General features: G+C 36.5%; 3 protein-coding genes and 1 non-coding gene across 8 annotated transcripts; 3 read left to right on the plus strand and 1 right to left on the minus strand.

Annotated features, from left to right (window-relative positions):
* The first annotated feature begins 1,745 nt into the window (after positions 1-1,745).
* LOC104223503 (magnesium protoporphyrin IX methyltransferase, chloroplastic) lies at positions 1,746-6,517 on the plus strand. 4 transcript variants are annotated; one of them, XM_009774957.2, is made up of 3 exons: positions 1,746-2,434; positions 3,083-3,499; positions 4,405-4,931. In XM_009774957.2, exons 1-2 carry the CDS (start codon positions 1,865-1,867, stop codon positions 3,488-3,490), a joined length of 978 nt encoding a protein of 325 aa, XP_009773259.1. In that variant the 5' UTR covers positions 1,746-1,864; the 3' UTR covers positions 3,491-3,499; positions 4,405-4,931. The 4 variants fall into 4 exon arrangements, with proteins under 4 accessions (XP_009773259.1, XP_009773260.1, XP_009773261.1 ...); XM_009774958.2 differs by lacking the exon at positions 4,405-4,931 and adding an exon at positions 5,920-6,517 and having other exon boundaries at positions 1,782-2,434; XM_009774959.2 differs by having other exon boundaries at positions 1,782-2,434; positions 4,426-4,931.
* Positions 4,391-6,181, minus strand: LOC104223504 (trihelix transcription factor ASR3-like). Its single transcript, XM_009774960.1, has 2 exons — positions 5,473-6,181; positions 4,391-4,677 (listed from the first exon to the last, which is right to left on the minus strand). The coding sequence occupies exons 1-2, from the start codon at positions 6,179-6,181 to the stop codon at positions 4,391-4,393; spliced, it is 996 nt and encodes a 331-aa protein (XP_009773262.1).
* Positions 6,518-8,016: 1,499 nt separating the features above from the next.
* On the plus strand, positions 8,017-8,177 carry LOC138888835 (U1 spliceosomal RNA). The gene has a single exon (XR_011406414.1). It is a non-coding gene; the product is annotated as a U1 spliceosomal RNA (small nuclear RNA).
* A 2,865-nt stretch (positions 8,178-11,042) lies between these two features.
* LOC104229622 (uncharacterized) lies at positions 11,043-24,054 on the plus strand. Of its 2 annotated transcripts, XM_070168663.1 has the most exons (7): positions 11,043-11,262; positions 13,336-13,855; positions 13,995-14,151; positions 20,372-20,416; positions 20,572-20,737; positions 21,382-21,749; positions 23,484-24,054. In XM_070168663.1, exons 1-7 carry the CDS (start codon positions 11,128-11,130, stop codon positions 23,800-23,802), a joined length of 1,710 nt encoding a protein of 569 aa, XP_070024764.1. In that variant the 5' UTR covers positions 11,043-11,127; the 3' UTR covers positions 23,803-24,054. The 2 variants fall into 2 exon arrangements, with proteins under 2 accessions (XP_070024764.1, XP_070024765.1); XM_070168664.1 differs by lacking the exon at positions 20,372-20,416.
* The last annotated feature ends 12 nt before the right edge of the window (positions 24,055-24,066 follow it).

Genomic DNA, 24,066 nt, shown 5'->3' on the forward strand with positions numbered 1-24,066 from the left:
ATTAATTGGGGTCAATTTAAGGATTGGCCCAATTTTGAATAAACAAGACCAAACATTTTTTCCTATTTTCTTCTATTTATTTTTCCCTTTTTCTTTTCCTTAATTAATTAAAAACCTAAATAAAGCTATTTTTTTTGTAGAAAATAAAATTCTTTATTTATTAAAATAACTAATTAACTTAAAACTAAGTAAAACACTAATTTCTAAAGACTATAAGCTAAATATGTAAAAATGATTATTTTTGTAAATTTTTTTCTTAATAATACAATTAACTCAATGTAATTAATTCCTAAATGTAAGTTGAAACTAGGATGGCATAAAAATAAAAATGTGACAATTTTATAATTTTTTCTATAATTTTCAAATATTTAAAATGCATGAAATGCAACTGAATAAAGAAAAATTCCTAAAAATTAATTAAAATTATTTTTGGTCCATTTCTAATAGTTATTTTCATGTAGGACAAAAATTAGGTGTTCACATTACCTCCCCTAATTAATTTATCTTTAAATGTGGTTTGAAGATTATAGGTATTTGGGTAGTGCAATCGTTCAGAATGTCTGGTGGTTTTGGTGGAATCAATGTCTCTGTATCCACGCCCATATTAGGTAGAGGTGTATAAGAAAGAGGTTATGGCAATTTAGTGATTTTAGGAAGTCCAGAGAGATGTTGGAGTTTCTCCTCTAAAGTTAACTCCTCCACTTCTCTTAGCTATTTCTTCTATATATTTACTCCAACTTAGCTGATCCTACTAATTAAATTGTGTACCCCTTCTTATATTTTTTGTTCATCATATAACAACAACAACATACATGTTTATCATGCTTGATTTTGTACATATATTTAACAAAATATTATTTAAAAATAATTTAATTCTATTAGTTTTATTTATCTTTTTATCCTAATTTATTACTCCTACGTATTATTATTATTATTATTATTATTATTATTATTATTATTATTAGTGTTCATGATTCGGTTTGAATCGATTTTTCCCTAAAAAGAAACTAACTTAAATAAGTCGGTTTTTCAAATATTAGAACCAAACCAAACCAATTAAGTCAGTTTTTTCTCGATTTGATGTATGTCGGTTTTTCGATTTTTTCGGTTATTTGTCGATTTTTTTTTAAATATAAGACATACACTATCAAACACATATTTCGGCGACCACATTTTTAACGTAACATTATCAAATCAATTGCCCTTTGAGAAATCTATTATTTACCAAGGTATATTGATGATAATTGAATCAAATAGTGATGAATAATTTAAGGACTCAATTAAAAATATATTATTTTTAACATGAAATAGATTCTTACACTTAACAAAAGAAACTACCAATCAAACTAGAATGTAAAGGTAAAGAACTGCACTAAAAGTGCAAACGATTAATATTTACTATAAAAAGTTTGAAACTTTGTATAAAAGTGTTCATATATATGTGTGTAATTCTAAATTTAAAATAGCTACTCCTATATTCGGTTTGGTTTGGTTTTTTTTTTTATTAAAACCAAACCAAATTTGATCGATTTTTAAATTTTAAAACCAAAACCAAACCAAACCAAAAAATATTAATTTTTTTGGTCGATTTAGCTTAGTTTTCGATTTAGTTCGATTTTTCGGATTTTTTTGAACACCCCTAATTATTATTACTACTTTCACTATATTAATCTTTAGGCGTAAGTATAAATTACTTCAGTTTTCGAAGTTAAATATGCTGACAGTGGGACCCAGCGCGAAGGAATGGCAACGAACGATATCCTTATCCCGCGGATTACACACTATCGTCAACTGCCTTTCATCTTCTTGACTCAGCTTCCTCTGCCTTCCCAGCAGGAGGAAATTTTGCTCACTCCCACTTATTATGGCTTTCTCTTCGCCACTATTCTCTCCTGTTAACTTCGCCTTAAATCCTAACTCTCAAATCCATCCTAAAAGCACTAAACCCAACCGCCGGAACTTCTCCGTCTGCGCCATTCCGCCACTCTCTACTGCCACCGACATCTCGGCGGTCACCGGTCCGTTGGACGGAACGACTCTCGCCGTACTCGGTGGTGGTTCCGTGGCAGCACTTGCAGCTATCCTTTCGCTCGCCGACCCCGAGCGCCGGCGGCAGCTGCAGGCGGAGGAGGTCGGCGGCGGTGACAAGGAGGTAGTCAGAGAGTATTTCAACAACAATGGGTTTCAGAGGTGGAAGAAGATATATGGCGACACGGATGATGTGAACAAAGTGCAGTTGGACATAAGACTGGGCCATTCTAAAACTGTTGAGAATGTGATGAAAATGTTGACTGAAGAGGGGTCTCTTCAGGGAGTTACTGTCTGCGACGCTGGTTGTGGGACCGGTTGTTTATCCATTCCGCTAGCTAAAGAAGGTGCTGTTGTATCAGCTAGTGATATTTCAGCTTCCATGGTCGCTGAAGCCCAAAAACAGGTGATCCTTTTAAAATACTTTTTAGTTTTTACCAACAATAGTTTCACATATATCCTCCGTTCATTTTATGTCTTAGTTTGTCTGGACAGGGAAATTGGATTAACAAGAGAATTGTTTGGGCACCAAGTTTAGGGAAACTTTTGAATCTTGTGATTAAACCAAAGATGTATATAAATGTACCAAAATGCCCTTTGAATCTTGTGGTCTTAAGCATGCAATGTGAGATGTTGAAATTAAAGAGTTACTAAATATAGAAAGTGACATTCATTATGAAACAAACTAAAAAGGAAGGTAAGATACATAAATTGAAGCAAAGGAGTATAGTTTAAAGTTGAAGGTCCAACGAGTTGAATCTGCCTATGCTTTGCATCACATTTTTTGTAGTTGTGGAAGAAGAATTTTATGTATTCTTCTCTTAGCTTGGACAAACTAAATTACAGCGTGGGAAATGCAATGTCTTAGCTCGTACCTTTTCTTTTCACCAGCAGCTTTTATATTATCCTTTGGACTTTGGAGTATATCTTAGATTATATGACGAGCTTTGGTTCATCTTTAAGAAAGAAACTTGTTTTAGAAGTGTAATTGGTACTAGGATTATGGCTTTTGTGGAGTTGAGAACTGAGTTATACTTCTTAATCTTTAATGAAGGCGCAAGAGGAGTTATTCAAGGCTAAGGATGACCAGTCCCCGGCACCAGTAATGCCAAAATTTGAAGTGAAGGACTTGGAGAGTTTGGATGGGAAGTATGACACTGTGGTCTGCTTAGATGTTATGATACATTACCCACAAAGTAAGGCTGATGGTATGATTGCTCATCTTGCGTCATTGGCTGAGAATCGTTTGATCCTGAGCTTCGCCCCAAAGACATTCTATTATGATTTGTTAAAAAGAATCGGAGAGTTGTTCCCTGGACCTTCAAAGGCTACACGAGCATATCTACATGCAGAGGCTGATGTGGAGCGGGCACTGCAAAAAGCTGGGTGGAAGATAAGGAAGAGAGGCCTGATTGCCACACAATTTTACTTTGCAAAGCTTATTGAGGCTGTCCCTGCTTAGGATTGAAAGGCAAGTGAGATCTCATTTGTTTGGCCATGTTTCTTTGCCGCTGGTTAGAGATTAGGAAGTTCGTTGAGTGTTTATCATGAATGTGTTATCTCACTCCTCCGTTTTCTAACTTGTATAATAGTTTATAATGTATCAAAATTCTGCTTCTGACTTGGAAAATTTTTGTTGATATTATTAATAGATCATGAAATGTAAATGTTAGTCATCATTTGGTTGCTTTGATTCATTCCTTCTCGTTTCTAACTTTTGTGGTTCTCTGCCAGCAGCTCTGCTACATTTTTTCCTCAAATAATGCTTGATTGTTGTGAAATCCTATCCTTCCTTTTTTTAAGCTTCTATATTTCATTCCATGTGCATTGGAAACATCAAGATAATATTTTGAACAGTTAGCGGCAGTAAAAGAAAATATAAAATAACAGTTTAAAATTAGTTCAAGAGATAACAGATTACATCAAAGTTGAGAATTGAACAGTTAAATGAATTTGATTTCTTAAAGCCGTGTAAACTGTAAGATAATATTATTAGTGGAATGGTGTTAAACATTCAGGCTAAAGATGGAGATAATGTCATAAAAATTGGAGAAGAGGGGGTAGAATTTACTATCAAGTAATCCATTTTGGAGATGAGGTTGAACCTGTAAATTCTCAGTTATCTTGCTAAGTGTTTGCCTTCCTATGTCCAATTGATGCTAGGTTAAATTCATCACAGAAGAGACCGTCATTCATAGTCGAAGGCAGGTGTAAATGAGATCTTATGGTTGTCAATAAGTTTTGAAGATCACTAAGTAACCGGAAACCATACTTTCATAATCACTGTCAAGAACCTTGATAATCTATAAATAATCAAAACCTACTATTAAATTGTCATTATCTTAAAGGCTGTCTTTGTCCATCACATCTTATCAGCAACTCTTGCTAGTGCATCAGCAACCTTGTTAAGAGCAGCAATTAAGCTATCAGTGTGTTCCTTCTGCTGCTCCCTGTCCAGTTGATGGTTGTCGATTTGAGCATCAAGTTGTGCATGAAGCATGTTGGTGTTTTGCTCCAAAGTTTTCAGCAGTTTATATCCCAGACTAGTAGCAATACAACCATCTGGTGATTGTCTTTTTCTCTTCACTCCGTCCTTAAAAATGGAGCTTTTCCAGAAATCTGATCCAGGCTGTTCACCTTCAGCTGTACCTGAGAGCAATACAGAGGAATGTACTTTACTGTTAAAATCTTTACGGTATAGCATTTAACTAAAGTTGTTATGGATAACTTAAGTTAAATGGTGGCACTTTGAAATGTGCTATTAAATTAGAGTCATCTGAAAAATGATCCATCTATTTTTATTTATTTATTTAAGTTTCTGGTCATTTACTTGTACCACTCATCCTGTCTAGCTTACTGGAGTTATGGTTAAATTTTAACAGAATATTTGTGAAATTGCAAAATGTACTTTGTCTGTCACAAACCAAGCAAGAAAAAAGAGTTGGCACAGAAGTCTGTGTGATAACAAGTATGTGCTAGGAAAGACGAGGCTGCTTCAAGCTTTGAATTGTTGGTTATTATTGGTTATAGATGGGATGGACAGTGGTAGCATGAACCAAATCTCATATTAAATGTGTTAATTTTGATAATGCTCTGTTTGGTAGGAAATTCATAGAGTTGTATGCTTGTGAAGGGCTTACTTTCTGATGGATTGTAGTTGCAAGAAAATATTTATGCCACCAGGATAGAATTAGTACCTCCAACAATATAAATAGGATATAAATATAGTTCTACAGAATAAAATAGTTCCTCCAACATTATAAATCCAGAATTGTGCTAAATTACGAAAAAATTGTGCTAACCATGATATAATAACAGGGGAATTATCATCATGAAAGTTGTGTCCAACAATCTCAGATCAGTTCTGATGTAAAAAGTTAACTAACTCGTGTGCTGAAGTTCTGCTTGAGAGCAAAGCAAGTTTTGAAGGACACTTTAATTTACCTGATATAGGCGTGGGAGAGGGAATGGACTTAGCTTTCTTATGTTTGGCAATCCCTTCCTTCAGTGGGTTGCTTCCAATTTCCTCCATGGCTGGAAACAGAACATCATCTGCCATGATATATCCATCTGTATGAGAAACTGCTTCAGCCTCTGTGTTCTCCTGCTCGTCCTCCTCTTCCTCTTCTTCTGCTGTTTCTATCCCATACTCAACTTTATCATCTGTAGTTATGGTTACCAGAGCTAGTTGGTATGCTTCTGCTGTGAATTCCTTCCCATCCAAGACATCATAGACTTCTCTGTCAAAAAAACCTGGTAGCTTTCTCTCTCGCCTTAGATCATTACTCATAATCCAATAAGATTCGCTGCTTCCATTTGTTTGTGACTCCCATGCTTTAATTTTCCTGAAGTCACTGATCATGTTGCTCCATCGTTTTCTGCATTGAACAGGTCCTCTGTTTGCTCCATGTTGTCTGCAGTAAGAGGAGACCGAATTCCATTTGGGTTCCGGCTTGTCTGAACCGAACACAGAACTGGATTTACGCCCCCTATGAGTTCTTTCCTCTGCAATCTTCTTTCCTTCTATGAGAACAAGTGTTTCTTGTCTGGTCCATCGCGAGTGTCTTGGTGTTTTACTTTTGTCATCTGTGTCTTCAGTTGGTTTTTGCTGTCCATCAACCAAGTCAGCTAAAGATGTGGTGTTCTCATTCATCTCTGTTGAGCCTAATGTCATTGAGTTTTGTTTCAGAGGTCAATTAGGGTGAGATAACATTGCACAAAAGGGGACAGTATAAAGATCTTTGGGGATGGTCTATTGGTGGAAATTTGTCTATTGCCTATTATTGTGGGAGAGATTACTAGTTTCAAGAGATTTACCAAGTTGATTTGGTGATTGATTTCCAAACAAAGGCCTGAATTCTTTCTTTGGGGATTGAATTTTAAAGTCTTTCTTGTTCAAGCACTGGATTTCCTAAGAGACAATACCCATTAATTGGACAGATTTCTTAAAGTATATCTGTGTTACCTTATTGTAGATGCCCTTGTTGGATCAATGTGTTATGACTTGTGTCTCAAAAATATTTCCTCAAAACTTACAGCCTTGTTTGATTCTCTTATTCAAGAAGTTGCCATTTCTGAGAAGGGGACTGTAATCCTTTATTCGACCCAATACTGGTGCTCTATTTATTGCCGAATCGTTTAAGGCAGGTATATTGACCTTCTGCCGTGGGTTACTAGAATTTCCAAGTAACTGTTACTCACCAGCTATTGTCTATTGACTGCTGCCACTAAATAATGAAGTTTACCTAATAAAGCGTGATTGGTATGCCAAAAGTTATATTGAAATGTTTAAATGAAATTTTGAGTATTAAATGTTGATAATAGAGTTCAAATGTTGGTTGAGACAAGTGATATGAAATTAAAAAGTTAAGAGAGCCGTAAGAAAATTCATACACAAGGGGTCTCTTTTAGGTAGGGGTGCACATGGACCGGGTTGGTTCGGTTTTTATCAAAATCAAATCAAACCAACTATATCGATTTGGATTGGTTTGGTTTTGTCGGATTTTCCGGTTTTTCGAATTTTTTATTACTTAAATATTATTTCAATCTTACTTTGTTAAGTTTTTTATAAGTAATATATGTTTAGTAAAAATATAAAAAATTAACAAACATATTATCTATTAAAATATTTTTATGAGAGAATTTTCTTAGTAACACATAATAGTTATTTTTATAGTCGCCTGACAATAATGTTTCATTGATGTACACTTTCAAGGTTAACCGAATTTAATAATTAAACATAAAAATTAATATGATAACTAAATAATAATTATCACTTCACATTCAAAAAAGATATAACAATTTAGTAGATCTTAACATATGATATGAATATGGAAGAATAAAGAGATTGACGCATTTCAATAACACTTGATGAGAAAATGATCATACAACCATTATTTAAGGTTAATAAATATGGAGCACTTCATATACTATTAAATATTATATCCCGCATGGTAATCCCAAATATTTCTAGATATTTTTTTTAAAGAAAATTCTATATAAAATCTTAAAAGTATATATAAAAATTATATATTTATATGTCGGTTTGGTTCGTATTTTTTTATTCAATACCAAACCAAATCAAACCAAACCTAGTCAGGGTTTTTAATCGTTTTGGTTTGACTTTTCGGTTTGGTGCATTTTTCCGGTTCGGTTTGTACACCCCTAATTTTAGGGGTCTTTTGGGTCTTTTTCAGGGATCTTTTTCTCTCGTTGATGCAACATTTGTAAAAATTATCTTATGTTAGGGACATGTTAAACAGGTAGATTCAAGCATATGATGTTCTTTGTTAGTTGGCTTTTTTTATTTTTACAACGCTTATGGTTCGTGAAAATGAAAATGGGGCATCTCTATTCAGCTACGCACAAAATTGTAGCATGGGCAGAAAAATGGAAAACTTAGGTATTAGTGTAGTCCCACATCGGCTGAGGTAAAGGGAGACAAAGAGATGGAGTGGTATAAAATGACATGAGGGAACAACGTCAAACATACTTACCTGGACGGGGTCAATGGGTGGTCATGAATGCCCATGGCCTAGGTTGGTGACTTCCATTGCACTTTGGAAGGGCGCCCGCCTAAGGTCGGCCCAAGTGGCCGAGCCTACGTCATAATTTGTGGCAGAGGGGGCCTGCGTTCGCGCGGCCCCTACCCAATTCATATTTTAAGATTTTGGGCCCTTACATGAATTGCGTATTGCAGACTTGTAGCTGCTTTAACGGTGCTAAACCTATTGGGCCTTATGTAAATTGATAGCCCAAAATGTGCCTGATGTTGTTGCAGACTTGCACCATCTAATCAGTGCTAAAACTTGACTGACGATGTTGAAGATATACTATACAGATATCAATTTGCAACAGGCACCTACTGATGCAAATTCAATAATATGCCCCATTTTCGTTAATAATATGCCCGAAATGAGTTGGGATTCTCAAAAGAAAAAAAATCACAGATATCAAATTCAACATAAAGAATTTGCATAATTGTGATGGTATTAATTTCTATGATTAGGTAAGTCTAATTTGTGGAAGAAAATTAAAACTTGGGGAAGGAGACGATTTAAAATAGAAATATAATAGTAACAGTATACAAATATGCCGTTTGGCATACACTACTATGTAAGACCCGAAAATCCTTAAGTACTACTATGTAAGACCCGAAAATCCTTAAGTACTACTATGTAATACCCGAAAATCCTTAAGTTACAAACGCGGTACCTCGGAGTACGATAGTAGGTCTGATCAACGACGGTACTTGGATCTGCACATGAAAAACATGCGCAGAAAAGGCATGAGTACACTACAACGGTACTCAGTAAGTACCAAGTCTAACATCGATTGGGTAGTGACGAGGAAGGTCAGAGCCCTACTGAGGAAAAAAATTAATACGAGAGTTAACAATATGGAATAAAACAGTATAAATAAGTGCAACGGTAAGAAATAATGTAGAATTGACAGAACAACAACAACTAGATCAAAGACAAAACAAGCTACGAAAAGAAATACAGCTCAACACAGAGATAACAACCGGGCGCCTTCTAGGATACCGTCCTGTGGTCCCAAATATAAATATCAATGGATTTCCTGGGATACCGTCCCGTAGTCCAACTCATAATGCGAGGGGATCTACCGGAATCCCGATTCGTAGTCCCAAATGTAAATATCCAGTACTGGGGGAATTTACTGGGTGTATTCCCGTAGTTCCATATAACTGTGTAGGGAGATCTACCGGGAATCTAACCCGCAGTCCCAAAGTAAACAGACAAGGGGGCGCTACCGGAATCCCACATCCGTAGTCCCAAAATAAATACACAACAACAACAGGAAGATATCCAAAAATGACAAAATTTCATATTAAAGCAACAAGTGATTCTAGCCTAGCATGCTGCACAGAATTCAAGTAAGGCAGGTTAAATCAAATAAAGCAAATTAAGTCATTTAGACATGCTTTCCTAAGCTAACAACATGCTTAATAGTGCGAGAAATAGAAACAGGAAAGGAAACATACTAGTAATTACTTAAGAAAATCGGATTTCCAACAATTAGCACAAGTACGCACTCGGCACCTTACGTACAAGGCATTTCAATTACCAAATATACCAATCCTAAGAGGAAGGTCCCCCACACAAGGTTAGACAAGCCACTTACCTCGAACCGGCTCAAAATCAACCCAACACCACGTCTTTGCCCCGAGTATTCGACTCCAAATGATCAAAATCTATTCAATTAAATTGCATAATGTAAATTATACTTCAAGTAACTGATTCTATAATTAAATTCTAAGCTAATACGCGAAATTATGTAAAATGACCAAAATGCCCCTCGGGCCCATATCTCGGAATCAGGTAAAATTTACATTTTCAGAATCTTTATACCCTCACGAGTCTAACCATACCAAAATTATCCAATTCCGATACCATTTGATCCTTCAAATCATCATTTTATATTTTTGAAATATTTCACAAGTTTTCTTCCCAAATTACATCCCAAATCACGAATTAAATGATGAATTCAATGATGTATTCATGTACTCTAGCCAAATCTGAGTTAGAATCACTTACCCCGATGAATTTCTTGAAAAACCTTCGAAAAATCGCCAAAATTCGAGCTCTCTAGGTCAAAATATGAAATAAAAACCCAAAACCTCGTATTTATAGGGCACCTCCGGATTTACACCTCTGCGGACCGCACAAAAACGATTGCGGTCGGCACAAAACCAGTGCGGTCCTCGCAAAAACGACTGTGACCGCACAGGTTTTGATTGCAGTGACAGACGTTAGTATTTTGGCCATAATTTTCACTAGAGATGTCCAAATTGTGATTTCTTTACCTTTCTGAAAACTAGAGACGAAGAGCTACAACTTTCGTTTTTGAATCATCCTAAAATTTCTTGTAGATTAAAATATATGAGCTTTCGAAGTAGGACCAGTAAAATTTTCCTCACCGCGGACCGCACTCTCTTATTTTATGCAATAAAATAGAATATTACTCCCCATGTTCCAATTTGTATATTTATTGTTTGCACTTTGAGAGATAAATAAGTTTTTGTTTGATCGTATTTTATATACTTTTTATATATTATTAATTATTATGACTTAAAATATTTTATTAAAATATACAATTTTTTAATAAAAAAACATAAATTTTTTATGTTCGAATCCACAGTCAGAATTTAAAAAATTGGCTCTTGAAATTCGAATAGTTCTACGTAACTTGGCACAAAGGAGTAACTAAAAATAATTATATTATGATGGAAAATGTATAAACACGAAAAGCTGTAGAATATTGTAGAGAAGTACATAAACAAATTCTAATTTCTAATAGAATATTGAATAAAAGTAGCAGAAAATGGAATTATAGAAGTTTTAAGATCATTCTTGGATTACCGAAATTCAATGAAGTTTTAAAAATTAGAGATAAATATAAAACTTACCTAGTATATAATTTATAGTAATCCTTTAACTGTTTAACTAAGCGGTAAACTGTGGTTATTTACTTTAATTCGGGTAGTACAGGATTTTAACCTAAATACAGAGAGAGAGAGCGGGTATTCTTGAAAATTGAATTTAGTGGAAGCGGTGCAAGACTGTGGGGAGGAGAAAAATGGTGGAAGAAGAACCAAAGGTTATAGCAGAGGAGATAAGAAGGGAGCAAGAAGAAGTACTGTTGTCTCTCATTGAACAACGTACTAAAGATGTTGAAAATCTTCGCAAACGCATCTCTTATTACACTTCTCAGGTTCTCTTCGTTGGGACCCATACAAACCTTTCATTAAATGTCTTTTTAAGCTTTAATGGCTGAAATTGTAAAGTCTTAAAGTTGTCAACTTCGTTTATTGTTGGGAGGGGACCGGGATTGGTGCGGGACGGTCTTTAATTTCCCCCCTTTTTTTGTTTGAATAATGAAAACCACTGTTGATCCCTAGGAGTTTTGCGGTTAACGTTCTTTAAAAATATTAACCGAATGTAAAGAAAGCTGCTATCTACTCACAAGTCCATTTATATCTTCCGTCGTGGATTTGGATCTCCAAAATTGAAAATCATTGCTTTGTCCCGAAAGCCTTCAAATTTCTTTTTCTTTGATGTTTTTTTTTCTTTTCTTTTTAAAGAATAATTAACTTCAATGTCTATGTATTTTAGGGGCTTCCCAGTTTTGTGTGTGCACGCATATATATGTATGTACATGTATGAAAGATGTTTACCCTACTATAACATTCTTGAACAAGTGATTTCTTCCCATTTGCCTAAGTCTTGGTGGGTAGAGTTCGCCAAATTCATGTCCTAGTGGGAATTAGATGGAATACTCGGACACCAGCAGTCACAAAAAAAACATTTTTGATAAAATTATAGTCTCAATGGAGAGGACCCTCCCCATGAGGTTCGGGGTTCAAGTCAACAAGGGGAAAAAATGAGTAAAAGCTACTGTTGGCCCATAGGTGTTTTTGGATTTGTTACCATAAAATCGTGGTCATCTTAATGAGGATTTGCTTTTAAGAAAACCTGGAATATATGCTTCAGCAGGAATGACACAAGCTGCTGGTATGGACTATTAGAGTTGTGAAGTAGATGTGGATTCAAACCACACTAGGATTTTCAGTCCACTGAACTACTTGAACCACTTGGAAATAAGTATCCTTTCTTTATGTCATTTGGGCTGCCCCGAGATTCTAAGGATGACTGAAGCCTCTGTTAAAGGGCCTCCTGACTTGATCTTCTTCTTTATATACACAATTTGATGTATGAAATTGGAAGAAGTACTGCTTCTTTAAAGAGTAAACCAGGTTCAGGATTCAGACTAGTAATTGTTTTTTTATTATGCAGTTAGCTCTATTCTCGACTTGACGGCGGGAACCGTCTTATCTTAGGGTGTATGCGTAGCCCCAAATTGGGGGGGGGGTCCATTTTTTGATAACCAATAAGTAGCATAGCTTCGATAGACTTGCAAGTCTTACCATCAATCTTGGTGATATCTATGCAATGCGGCTATATCTGGATCGACCAAAGTCAGACCATTTCTGTCAAGGACCAATATAGTCAGAAAAAAGCTAATTACCGTATTTTTTACGTTTTTTTTTTCCTTCTTTTCCTTTTTGGGATCAATTTTACATGTTTGTAGTTCATTGTCTCTCTCTCAATAACAAGTGGTCTAGTGAAGATGGGTGCCTTGAGGAACCTAAAAACTCTACTATACTTTCTCCATGGTCTTCTCATTGTTCAAATAGATGACATGGAGATATTGTCATGTGGCTTAATGCGCGTTCTATTCAAATTATGACATTCAGGGTCTTCAATTGGAATATGAGCTGGCTGTTTAGCTGTTTATGTTTCTAATGCTTCTACATGAATGTCAATTGTATATCTTGTTCTTTCTTCCCATTCTTAGATTTGCAAGTTTTCTCTATGCCAAGGATACTCCATATATTTCTGATTCCCTGGCAAAAGGAGGATACTTGAATGTCCAATTTTATGAGTGATAAGCTTCAAATCTTTGCTTGTGGCAACAGATCCAGCTTTGAGTTAAACTTAGTGTAGTGCAACAGAATCCTTTTGTCTTAAAAATTATATATCTATAAAATTCCATAGGGATGATTGTGTATCTATCAAGTTTCATACACATCTGTGAACTTACCTTACAATCATTTTACTCGCAAAGGGATGGCTGTTGAATGTTGGCTATTACCTGGCGGAGGATTTATTATCTACTTTAATATGTAATTGAAATAATGTTCATTTTACTTCGGAGTCTTTCTCTTACTTTGGGACCATAACTAATATTTTCCATTTTCCCCCTTCTTTGGAATGAGATTTCCAGCTTGATCAAGCAGAGAGGAATTTAGAGGAGTCACAACAGAAACTTGCTAGCCTCCGGGCTCGGGTCAATGTGGCAACATCCACAAGCTTTCATGGGAATGACCTGGATCCGGTGAAAGCTAAAATAAGATCCGTCAGTCCTATTCAGATAAGTGATGATTCTTCTGAAAGCCTCTCTGAGTGTAAGCCTCAACCTGACAAAGACAACATCACAGCTAGAAAATCTTCAGCACTTGATAAAAAAATAGCAAGCCCTTTTCAGAAAAACAATGATAATTCCGCGAAGCTGCCCACGGCAAAACCATTACTTATCATTCCTGACGTGAGACCAAAGGTTTCTCAGCCTTTGAAGATGGTAGAACCTAGTCCTGTCCTATGTGGATCTGATTTGTGTGCTGGAGGATCAGGATTTAATTTTCGTAACACTCGCATTGCAAGGTCAAAAGCAGATAATATTGTGGAAACCCCTCCTGACGTTGTAGCTGCTGAGATTCAACCTAAAGGAACAAAAAGGAAGTTTGGTAATAATTTATTCCTTAGCTTTGATCTGTCAATACTAGTATGTGTAACATGCACTCTGATATAATATGCAAATGCTTTTTTTCGTATGAAAATTACCATTTGACGAGCTTGTTTCTCATCTTCTCTTTGTGGGTATAGAACAGAAAGAGCGTGAAGAGTTGATTCCGTTGATAGGTAGCTCCTCTTCAGCAAGCAAGATCCATTGTCAGACGTGCAATTTCATACCTAGTCAACACAAGCGAAAGATGAGAACTATTGTCTTGTGCCCTACGAATGATCAACTTTTTGCGAGCAGGTAGGTACGCCCTCTGTGTGAATGACAATTGTGGTTGTGTATTTCATTCATTGCTTCTAGATTTATAGATGAATTATGGGTGGACTAACTGTAGAAATTGCTTGTCCCTTTCCCTTCTACAGTTAGTCATGTTTGTCATGGCTCCACCAACTTCATCATGTATGTCATGACTTTAATCTAGTTTAGAGATCCTACAGTAACGCCACATGATTGTGGCCGATCTGAAGATGTTCGTGTTGGGCACATGCCCACGTTGTCCAGCCAAAGGCCCAATGACCTAATCCTATTCTCTTTTGGTTTCCATTCCTATTCGGAATTGGATTCGGTTTTTGTTCCTATTTGGAGTTGGTTTTGGCTTTAAGAGAAAGCACCACTCATGATCTATAAATAGGACAACATTGGAGAATTATTCTATGCTCATTGATACAAGTCTTTGAAAGACTTAAGCACATAAGAGTGGTTTTTGAGAGAGCTTTCGTCAAGAGAGAAGAGAGAAGAAAAATATTTGTTTTGCTGCAGATTTTTATTCCGACCAGCCAACGATTCAAATCATGTTTTCGATTCGTTAACCGTTGGATCGGGCTGAAATTTTGACTGACTGTTCGTAACATCTTGGTCTTGAATTTGAACGGTGGAGATCGGATTTGGAGGCTCGTAGCATCTGATTTTGAGCCTCGAACAACAACTTCGTTTTTGTGTATTATACTCTTTCTTCAATTGATTAGTTGTTGCTTTTGTTGCTATTGTTGCTCCGTATTTGGCATTTGTTGTGTAGCCAATTTGGAGAATTTTTGTAACCCTCTTATTGTGATAGTGGAGCTTTTTTGGATCTTTGTGATCCCGTGGTTTTTACCTTCGGTTTGAAGGGTTTTCCACATTAAAATTTAGTGTTCTTTATCTTCTTTATTTTTGGGTTTGCCTCTTCCTCGGCATAACAGTGGTATCAGAGCCAGGTTATTAATCCGGGTTGTTACGGAATTGAGGCGAATATGAACAAGATGGTATGTTTAAATGGGAGAAATTATAATGTTTGGAGAAGCAAGATGAAAGACTTGTTGTTCGTGAAGAAGATGCATCTACCCGTTTTTTCAGCTCATAAACCTGAGAGTATATCCGATGAAGATTGGGATATCGAGCACCAACAAGTATGTGGATATATACGACAATGGGTTGAAGATAATGTTCGCAACCATATTGTGAACGAGATACATGCGAGATCATTGTGGGAAAAGCTAGAAACTTTTTATGCTTCAAAACCGGGAACAACACATTGTTTCTGCTAAACCAATTGATGACCTTTAAATACAAGGAAGACGACCCTATCCTTGATCACATAAATGATTTTCAGGGCGTCCTTGATCAATAATGGGAGTTAATTTTGATGATGAGATACAAGGACTTTGGCTTCTTAATACTCTGCCAGACTCTTGGGAAACTCTTCGTGTTTCTTTGACAAATTCAGCTTTTGGAGGTAAGGTGACCATGGAATATGCCAAGAGTGGTGTGTTGAACGAGGAAGTAAGGAGAAAATCTCAGGGTTCGTCCTCACAAGCAGATATCTTGGTTACAGAAGACCGGGGGAGAGATAGAACAAGAGGCTCAAGGAATAGAGGTAAAAGTAGAAGTAAGTCAAGGTCCAAATACTATAATATTACATGCAACCACTGTGGCAAGAAAGGACACATCAAAAGGTTTTGTCACAAGTTGAATCAAGACTCTAGAGAAGGAAAGAAAACTGAAAATAACGAGAACAATGTTGCTGCTATTGTTCGAGATGACCTTATTTTTGCTTATGATGAAAACGACATCAATTTGGTATCCCATGAGACTAGCTGGATAGTAGATTCTGGAGCTACCTCACATGTCACACCAAGAAAAGATTTTTTCTCATCTATTCTGGAGTGTTAAAATGGGCAATGCCAGTGAAGTTAAAGTGTTTGGTGTTGACACAGTTTGTTTGAAAACTAATAATGGTTCAATGTTAGTTCTTCAAGATGTCAAGCATGCTCCAGACTTTCCCTTCAATTTGATCTCCGCAGGAAGATTAGACGATGAAGGTTACCATAATGCCCTCTTTAATAGCCAATGGAAGCTCACTAAGGACTCGTTAGTAGTGGCTCGCGGAGTCAAGTTTGGTTATTTATATGTGACACAGGGCTCTATTTTTAATGACTCAATAAATATGGTGGAAGGTGATACTTTATCAGAATTGTGGCATAGAAGATTGAGTCATATAAGCGATAGGGGGATTACGTGTTTGACTAAGAAAAGTTTGCTTTCTGGAGTGAAACAAGCAAAGCTGAAAAGGTGTATCCATTGTTTAGCTGGCAAACAGAAAAGGGTTTCCTTTCATAGTCATCCTCCCTCAAGAAAGCCCGATTTATTGGAACTAGTACACTCTGATTTGTGTGGTCCTTTTAAAGTAAAGTCAAAAGGTGGTGCACTTTACTTTGTGACCTTCATTGATGATTATTCTCGTAAGCTCTGGGTGTATTCTTTGAAATCTAAAGATCAAACACTTAGCGTGTTTAAGGAATTTCAGGCCTTAGCTGAGAGACAGACGGGGAAGAAATTAAAATGTATTCGCACTAACAATGGTGGTGAATATTGTGGTCCCTTTGATAACTATTGCAAGGAAAAAGGAATTCGTCATGAGAAAACTCCGCCCAAGACACCTCAATTGAATGGTTTGGCAGAGAGGATGAATAGAACTCTAGTTGAGAGAGTTAGATGCTTACTTTCAGAGACTAAACTTCCAAATACATTTTGGGCGGAAGCACTTAACACTATTGCCTATGTTATCAATTTGTCTCCTGCTGTTGCTTTGGATGGTGATGTCCTAGACAGAGTTTGGTTTGCCAAAGATGTTTCTTATGATCACCTGAGAGTTTTTGGGTGTAAAGCTTGTGTGCATGTTCCTAAAGATGAGAGATCAAAACTGGATGTCAAAACTAAGCAGTGCATCTTTATCGGTTATGGTCAAGATGAGTTTGAGTATCGTTTTTATGATCCAGTTGACAATAAACTTATTAGAAGTCGTGATGCAATATTCTTTGAAGACCAAACTATTGAAGATATTGACAAAGCTGAGAAGATAGATTCTCAGAGTAATGAGAGCTTAGTTGATATTGATCTAGTTTCAATTGCTAAGGCACCTATTGCACATGAAAGAACCCAAGACAATGATGGAGATAGTGATCAAGATCAAAATGTTCATCATGGTGTAGATGTTATGGATGCTCCAGTTGATGAAGTTATGGTTGATCAGCAATCAATTCCTGCACAGGTAACTACTTCGAATGCTCCTGAAACCTCTCTTAGAAGATCTACAAGGGAGAAGCAAAAATCCATGCGCTATAATCCTGATGAGTATGTACTTTTAACTGACATGGGAGAACTTGAGAATTATGATGAAGCCATGCAAGATACTCACAAAGATCAGTGGATCGAAGCGATGGAAGATGAGATGAAGTCGCTTTATGAGAATGACACATATGAGTTAGTGAAATTGCCGAAAGGTAAGAGAGCTTTATTTAAAAAATGGATATTCAGAATAAAGCAAGATAACCATACCTCTACACCTAGGTACAAGGCGAGGTTAGTTGTTAAAGGTTTTGGCCAGAAGAAGGGAGTTGACTTTGATGAAATTTTCTCCCTTGTTGTAAAGATGTCTTCTATTCGTGTGGTTCTAGGCTTAGCTGCAAGTCTAGATTTAGAGGTTGAGCAGATGAATGTCAAGACTGCTTTTCTTCATGATGATTTAGATGAGGAGATTTATATGGAGCAACCGGAGGGTTTTGTAACTAAGGGAAAAGAAAATTGTGTCTGCAAATTGAAAAAGAGCCTGTATGGATTGAAACAAGCTCCAAGGCAATAGTATTTGAAGTTTAAATCTGTCATAGAAGAACAAGGGTACAAGAAAACTTCTTTAGACCATTGTGTATTCTTCCAGAAGTTCTCTGATGATGATTTTATTATTTTATTGCTTTATATGGATGACATGCTTATTGTTGGCAAGAATAAATCCAGAATTGCAGTCCTTAAGAAGCAGTTGAGCAAATTGTTTGTGATGAAAGACTTGGGGCCAGCAAAGAAAATCTTAGGCATTCAAATCTACCGACACAGAGATAGAAAAGAGTTATTTCTGTCCCAAAAGCAATACATTGAGAAGATACTTAAGAGGTTCAATATGACAGATGCAAAAGTGATTAGCACTCCTCTTGCTAAACACTTCAAATTGAGTATTAGTCAGACTCCATCTACTGATGAAGAGAAAAAGGAGATGTCTCGTATTCCTTACTCTTTTGCTGTTGGTAGCTTGATGTATGCTATGGTTTGCACTAGACCAGATATTGCACATGCCGTTGGTACTGTTAGTAGATTCCTTTCTAATCCTGGAAAAGAACATTGGGATGCAGTAAAATGGATATTAAGGTATTTGAAAGGTACTGCAGATTTGAAGCTGTTTCTTGGCAATCTAGACTACGGAAGTGCATAGCTCTATCCACCACAGAAGCCGAATATATTACTGTCACAGAAGGTGCCAAAGAACTATTATGGATGAAGGAGTTTATTAATGATCTTGGCTTTGAGCAGCCAAAGTACATCTTATTTTGTGATAATCAGAGTGCTATCTGTCTCATCAAGCACTTCACTTTTCATTCTAAGACCAAACATATAAATAAAAAGTATCATTGGATAAGAATGACCGTGGAAGAGAAATTATTTGAGGTTGAGAAGATACACACGGATGAAAATCCTTCGGATATGCTGACAAAGGCGGTGGTTGCAGATAAACATGAATTTTGTAGGAAATTGGCAGGCATGAAGCCTGTCAATAGTTCTTCTACTTGAAGACTCATTTGGCCCCTTGGCTGGAGGGGGAGTTTGTTAGGCCCATGCCCATGTTGTCCAGCCAAAGGCCTAATGGCCTAATCCTATTTTTTTTTTGGTTTCCATTCCTATTCGGAATTGGATTCGGTTTTTGTTCCTATTTAGAGTTGGTTTTGGCTTTAAGAGAAAGCACCACTCATGATCTATAAATAAGACAACCTTGGAGAATTATTCTATGCTCATTGATACAAGTCTTTGAAAGACTTAAGCACATAAGAGTGGTTTTTGAGAGAGCTTTCGTCAAGAGAGAAGAGAGAAGAAAAATATTTGTTTTGTTGCAGATTTTTATTCCGACCAGCCAACATTCAAATCACGTTTTTCGATTCGTTAACCGTTGGATCGGGCTGAAATTTTGACTGAGTGTTCGTAACATCTTGGTCTTGAATTTGAACGGTGGAGATCGGATTTGGAGGCTCGTAGCATCTGATTTCGAGCCTCGAACAGCAACTTCGTTTTTGTGGATTATACTCTTTCTTCAATTGATTAGTTGTTGCTCTATATTTGGCACTTGTTATGTAGCCAATTTGGAGAATTTTTGTCACCCCCTTATTGTTATAGTGGAGCTTTTTTGGATCTTTGTGATCCCGTGGTTTTTACCTTTGATTTGAAGGGTTTTCCACGTTAAAATTTAGTGTTCTTTATCTTCTTTATTTTCTGGTTTACCTCTTCCTCGACATAACAGTTCGTACCCGAGCAAAATTCGAGTTCCTAAATTGCACACTGCAATTGGTCATATTAGATGATAATAAGTTTACTTTGCCTAAGTAATGATTTGATAAGTTGTTTCCTTCAGTGCTATTAAAAGCCATGGATTTGTCACTTAAAGTGATACGAAGCGAAGAGCTATCGCTTCATGAGTGAAACCAAGTGCTTCATAGAATGTGTGCTTCAAACTATGACAGCAAAGTAATCCGGATGGGAAGCGGTCGGTTTTCTGAATCTCAACTTGGAGGAGTTGGATTAATGTCGACATTTTTGTATATAGGATACTAAAACTACTTATTTCAAATTGCAATTTGATCATTGTGGTACTAAATTCATTGGTGTTTGGTATTTTTTTAACGCTTAACTTCAAAGAAGCATGCAACGTCGCTTCTCGCTTTTTGCTTAAACAAGCCTCATGGACCTTCTTGCTTTTCGCTTTTAAAACACTGGTTTCCTTGATGTAATGCTGCACTGTACTTGCTTCTTTTGAGAACGACCTGTTACTCATGTTTCTCAGTCTTTCTCATACAGTTTTCAACCTTTCAGCATCGAATGAAACAAATCAGTCTCGAATTCTTTGTATTTGCTTAGAAAGGCTAACTCAGAGTTGCTTAACATGCAGTGCACTGGATGGGGTTGTCAACTTGTGGCAGGTGCAGGACATGGGGTATGTCAAAACTTTAGCATTCAAATTCTAGAGCTGCATCTGTATCATTTTCCTTTGCGAGACCCACTTTCTAGGCAATAACTTTAGATGTCAATTGTTTTCCCCGCGCATCACCAAATGCTTGTATTTTGATGGTCTGTCACTTTGGTAATCAGGTCAAGTGCTAATCTTGTCAGTAGCACAGATTGCATTTCGCGCGAGGGTAGAAGATGGCCAGAAGACGTAGCATGGCATCCGAAAGGCACTAGTCTCTTTTCTGTGTACAGCGCTGATGGTGGGGATTCACAAATTTCAATCTTGAATCTTAACAAGGGAAAAGAGGTATTTTTAGGAAATTTCTTGATGAAATTATATGACAGACCATTTCACTCTAAAATCTGCATGACTGAAGAAACATGCGTGCATGGTTTGATTTTTAGGCTGACCTGTTTGGCCTTATGATGGACGAGGTTTGTAGCAGGAATACGGGGTAAATCACGGTCTATAATTTTAGGAAAAAACTGTGGAGTATACGGTTCAGGGATCTATGAATCTCTCTCTCTCTCTCTCTCTCTCTCTCATGATTTTGCTATAAAACATTTTTTAAAGAGTCAGAGGCAGCAGCGTGGTTTTATTTTTAGACTGTAGTCATAAAGTAAACATCCAAAAAGGGATGCAATGTGTCTTTTGTCAAGTATTCAAGTACATAAAAAATATCTGAATTCTCCTCCCTCCACGGAAGATTAAAAACCAATGGAAGCCCATCAGGTAAACCTGATATCATATGCCGCTCCTCCAGCCTAAACTAAAGTCTATGATTTATAGGTGCATTGTTGTTCTTGTCTCTGTCACTATCACAATTATCATACATTCTATTGGTGCTTGGTTATGTAGCACTTGATAGTATGTCTTGCATACTCTATTGTGTCAAAGGACTCTCTTGGATTTTTTCTCTGCTCTGATCTCATATCCTGGTATATTAACAGAATACGCGAGTAAATTTCTTGGAGGAGAAACCTCATGTCAAAGGGATCATTAACAGCATAACGTTCATGCCATGGGAAGAGGACTGTTTTGTTACTGGTGGTAATGATCATGCAGTTGTCTTGTGGACCAATAAAGATGGAGAAAATTCATGGAAGCCTAAAGTGTTGCCTAAAGAGCATTCTTCTGCTGTAATGGGAGTTGCCGGTTTGCAGCATAAGAAAGTTGTGATGTCTGCTGGTGCCGATAAACGTATATTAGGATTTGATTTACCAGCTCAGAGAATAGAATACAAACATCAACTAGAAAGCAAATGCATGAGTGTCCTGCCTAATCCACATGATTTGAACCTTTTTATGGTTCAGACAGGGTAAGTTACCATTATGGTCATTCTATGATCATTATGTGCATATGTCTTTGTTCCATTATGTGCATATTTTATTATGTAGATATTTCTTTTACATTAGTAATAATTTTTCTTGCTATTTCCCATTCCCTTTTCCTCCAAAGCACCCAATGTGTTGTGATTCTTTGGTATTTTTACCCCTTCCTTTCTTTGTCAAAATGTGCTATGTGCAATAGTGTTTGAGTAAAGTGGATTTCTACTATATTGTTTTTGATACATTTAGATTTATATGATAATGTTTCGGTTTTTCTTTGGTAATGCATCGGAAAATGATGTGTTCTACTTTAATTATGTTTAAGAACTATTATACCTGTGAGGAGGAAGAAGAAGAAGAAGAAGAGGAGCAACCTGAACAATGTAGAATCTAGAATTTGATATGGATCCATAAAATTTGTTTTTGGAATCCTATGAAGTCATTCCTCCTAAAAGGAAGAGATCTGGGGTTCATCTAAAAAGTATTTTGATAAATTTCTTTTATTAACATTATTGTGGTACCTAAATGTGAACAATTCAGTATCTAGACTTGGTGTTCAGGAGAATAGCATGCTAGATGAAGATATTAACACATACTTAAAATATGACTAAATTGGAGGAGTGCTACAGGATCTTGATGTAATTGGAAAATAACTACTAGAGTGAAAGCCTTAAAGGCGAGTTTTATAGAGCGGTTGTGAGACGAGTAGTGTTTATATCTGATGGAGTGTTGGACCTCTAATGACCCAACATATTCACAAAATGAGTGTTCCGAAAATACAGATTTTAAAATGGAGGGGTAGTCATACGAAATTTGGAGGGTGTTTGGATTGGCTTATTTTAAGTGCTTATTGGCTTTTAAGCACTTTTTTAGTTTGTGTGGTGTTTGACAATGATAAAAAGTGCTTAAAAGCACTTACTTTTAGGCATAAAAAAGTACAAAAATAAGCCAAAAGCCAAAAGGTTAGGTATTACCAACTTATGGCTTTTGGCTTTTAGCTTAAAAACTACTTTTTATAAGCCAATCCAAACACCCTCTTGACAAGATCACAATTTACCACATTTGGTAGAAGGTACAAATAGCACACATAGAGGATAAAATAAGTGAAGGTCCCTTGAAATTGATTTTGGCTATGCCGACTTTCAAATACACTAGTCCGTGTGACACTATGATGATTAAAGGTTGTAAAAGGTGATGACCTAGACTTAAAACTACGTGGAATAGTGTTGTCAGGAAAAAAGCTACAGTGTCTTAGACTCCATGCAAATTTTTTCCAAGGATAAAAATGATAGAAGTGAAAGATCCATATATTAGGGTTTATTTTTACTGGTACACTTACGTTCGGTTAGGTGTTTGGCAAGAATTTTTTGGTTTTTTCTTATTGGTTGGTATGTTAGTAGAAAATGTAGAGAACCTCTTATATTAATATAATATAGGAAGCCCCTAATTTCTCTTAAAAATTTTATGTTATGGAATAAAACGGATCCAAAATGAGTGAAATGGATATTGAGGATTCACATAGCCAACCTCGATTAGTTTGGGATTGACGCTTAGTTGTTGTAGTGTAAAGCCTGTTTTATATCTTGAACTATTTTCTTATTATGTCACAAGTCTGATTGAATTATTATCTTAAAGTAGATACGATTGAAGCAGGAATATGTTACTTAGGCTGATATATTCTTGTTATGCTTTTTCTGGTCCAATGACTGCATCTTCACATGCAGGACCTTAGAGAAACAGCTTCGCTTGTTTGATTTTAGGTCGAGGCAAGCTGAGATTCATTCCTTTGGGTGGAAACAAGAAAGCAGTGACTCGCACTCGGCTCTTATAAATCAGGCTTGGTCACCTGATGGTTTGTACATTTCATCTGGCTCTGTTGATCCTGACATTCACATATTTGATATACGGTACAATTCTCACAAACCTTCCCAGTCCATTAGAGCTCATCATAAGCGAGTCTTCAAAGCTGTTTGGCACCACACTCTCCCGCTCCTCATTTCTATATCTTCTGATTTGAACATTGGATTGCACAGAATTTTATGAGGTGCTTAAAGAGGTGTGCTTCCTTTTCTTTTTAGCCCTTATTGTTCCCATTCATTTTGGAAATCGTTACCGCGAAGCCATATTGGGCTCTTAGATCAAAGAAATTCATTGCGTGGGTTTGATACAGCAGGCGATTTGAAAAGGAAATGTTAAGGAGTGTCATCTTTTCCTGTGCCTTGTTCTGCATTCAAGCTGTTAAATCCTATGAAAAAGGCTGTCTGTATCATTCAGAAGTATTTCACCTCTTTGTTAGCTCAGAGGTCT

Source organism: Nicotiana sylvestris, chromosome 3 (assembly GCF_000393655.2).
Source record: "Nicotiana sylvestris chromosome 3, ASM39365v2, whole genome shotgun sequence".
NCBI classification, from domain to species: Eukaryota; Viridiplantae; Streptophyta; class Magnoliopsida; order Solanales; family Solanaceae; genus Nicotiana; species Nicotiana sylvestris.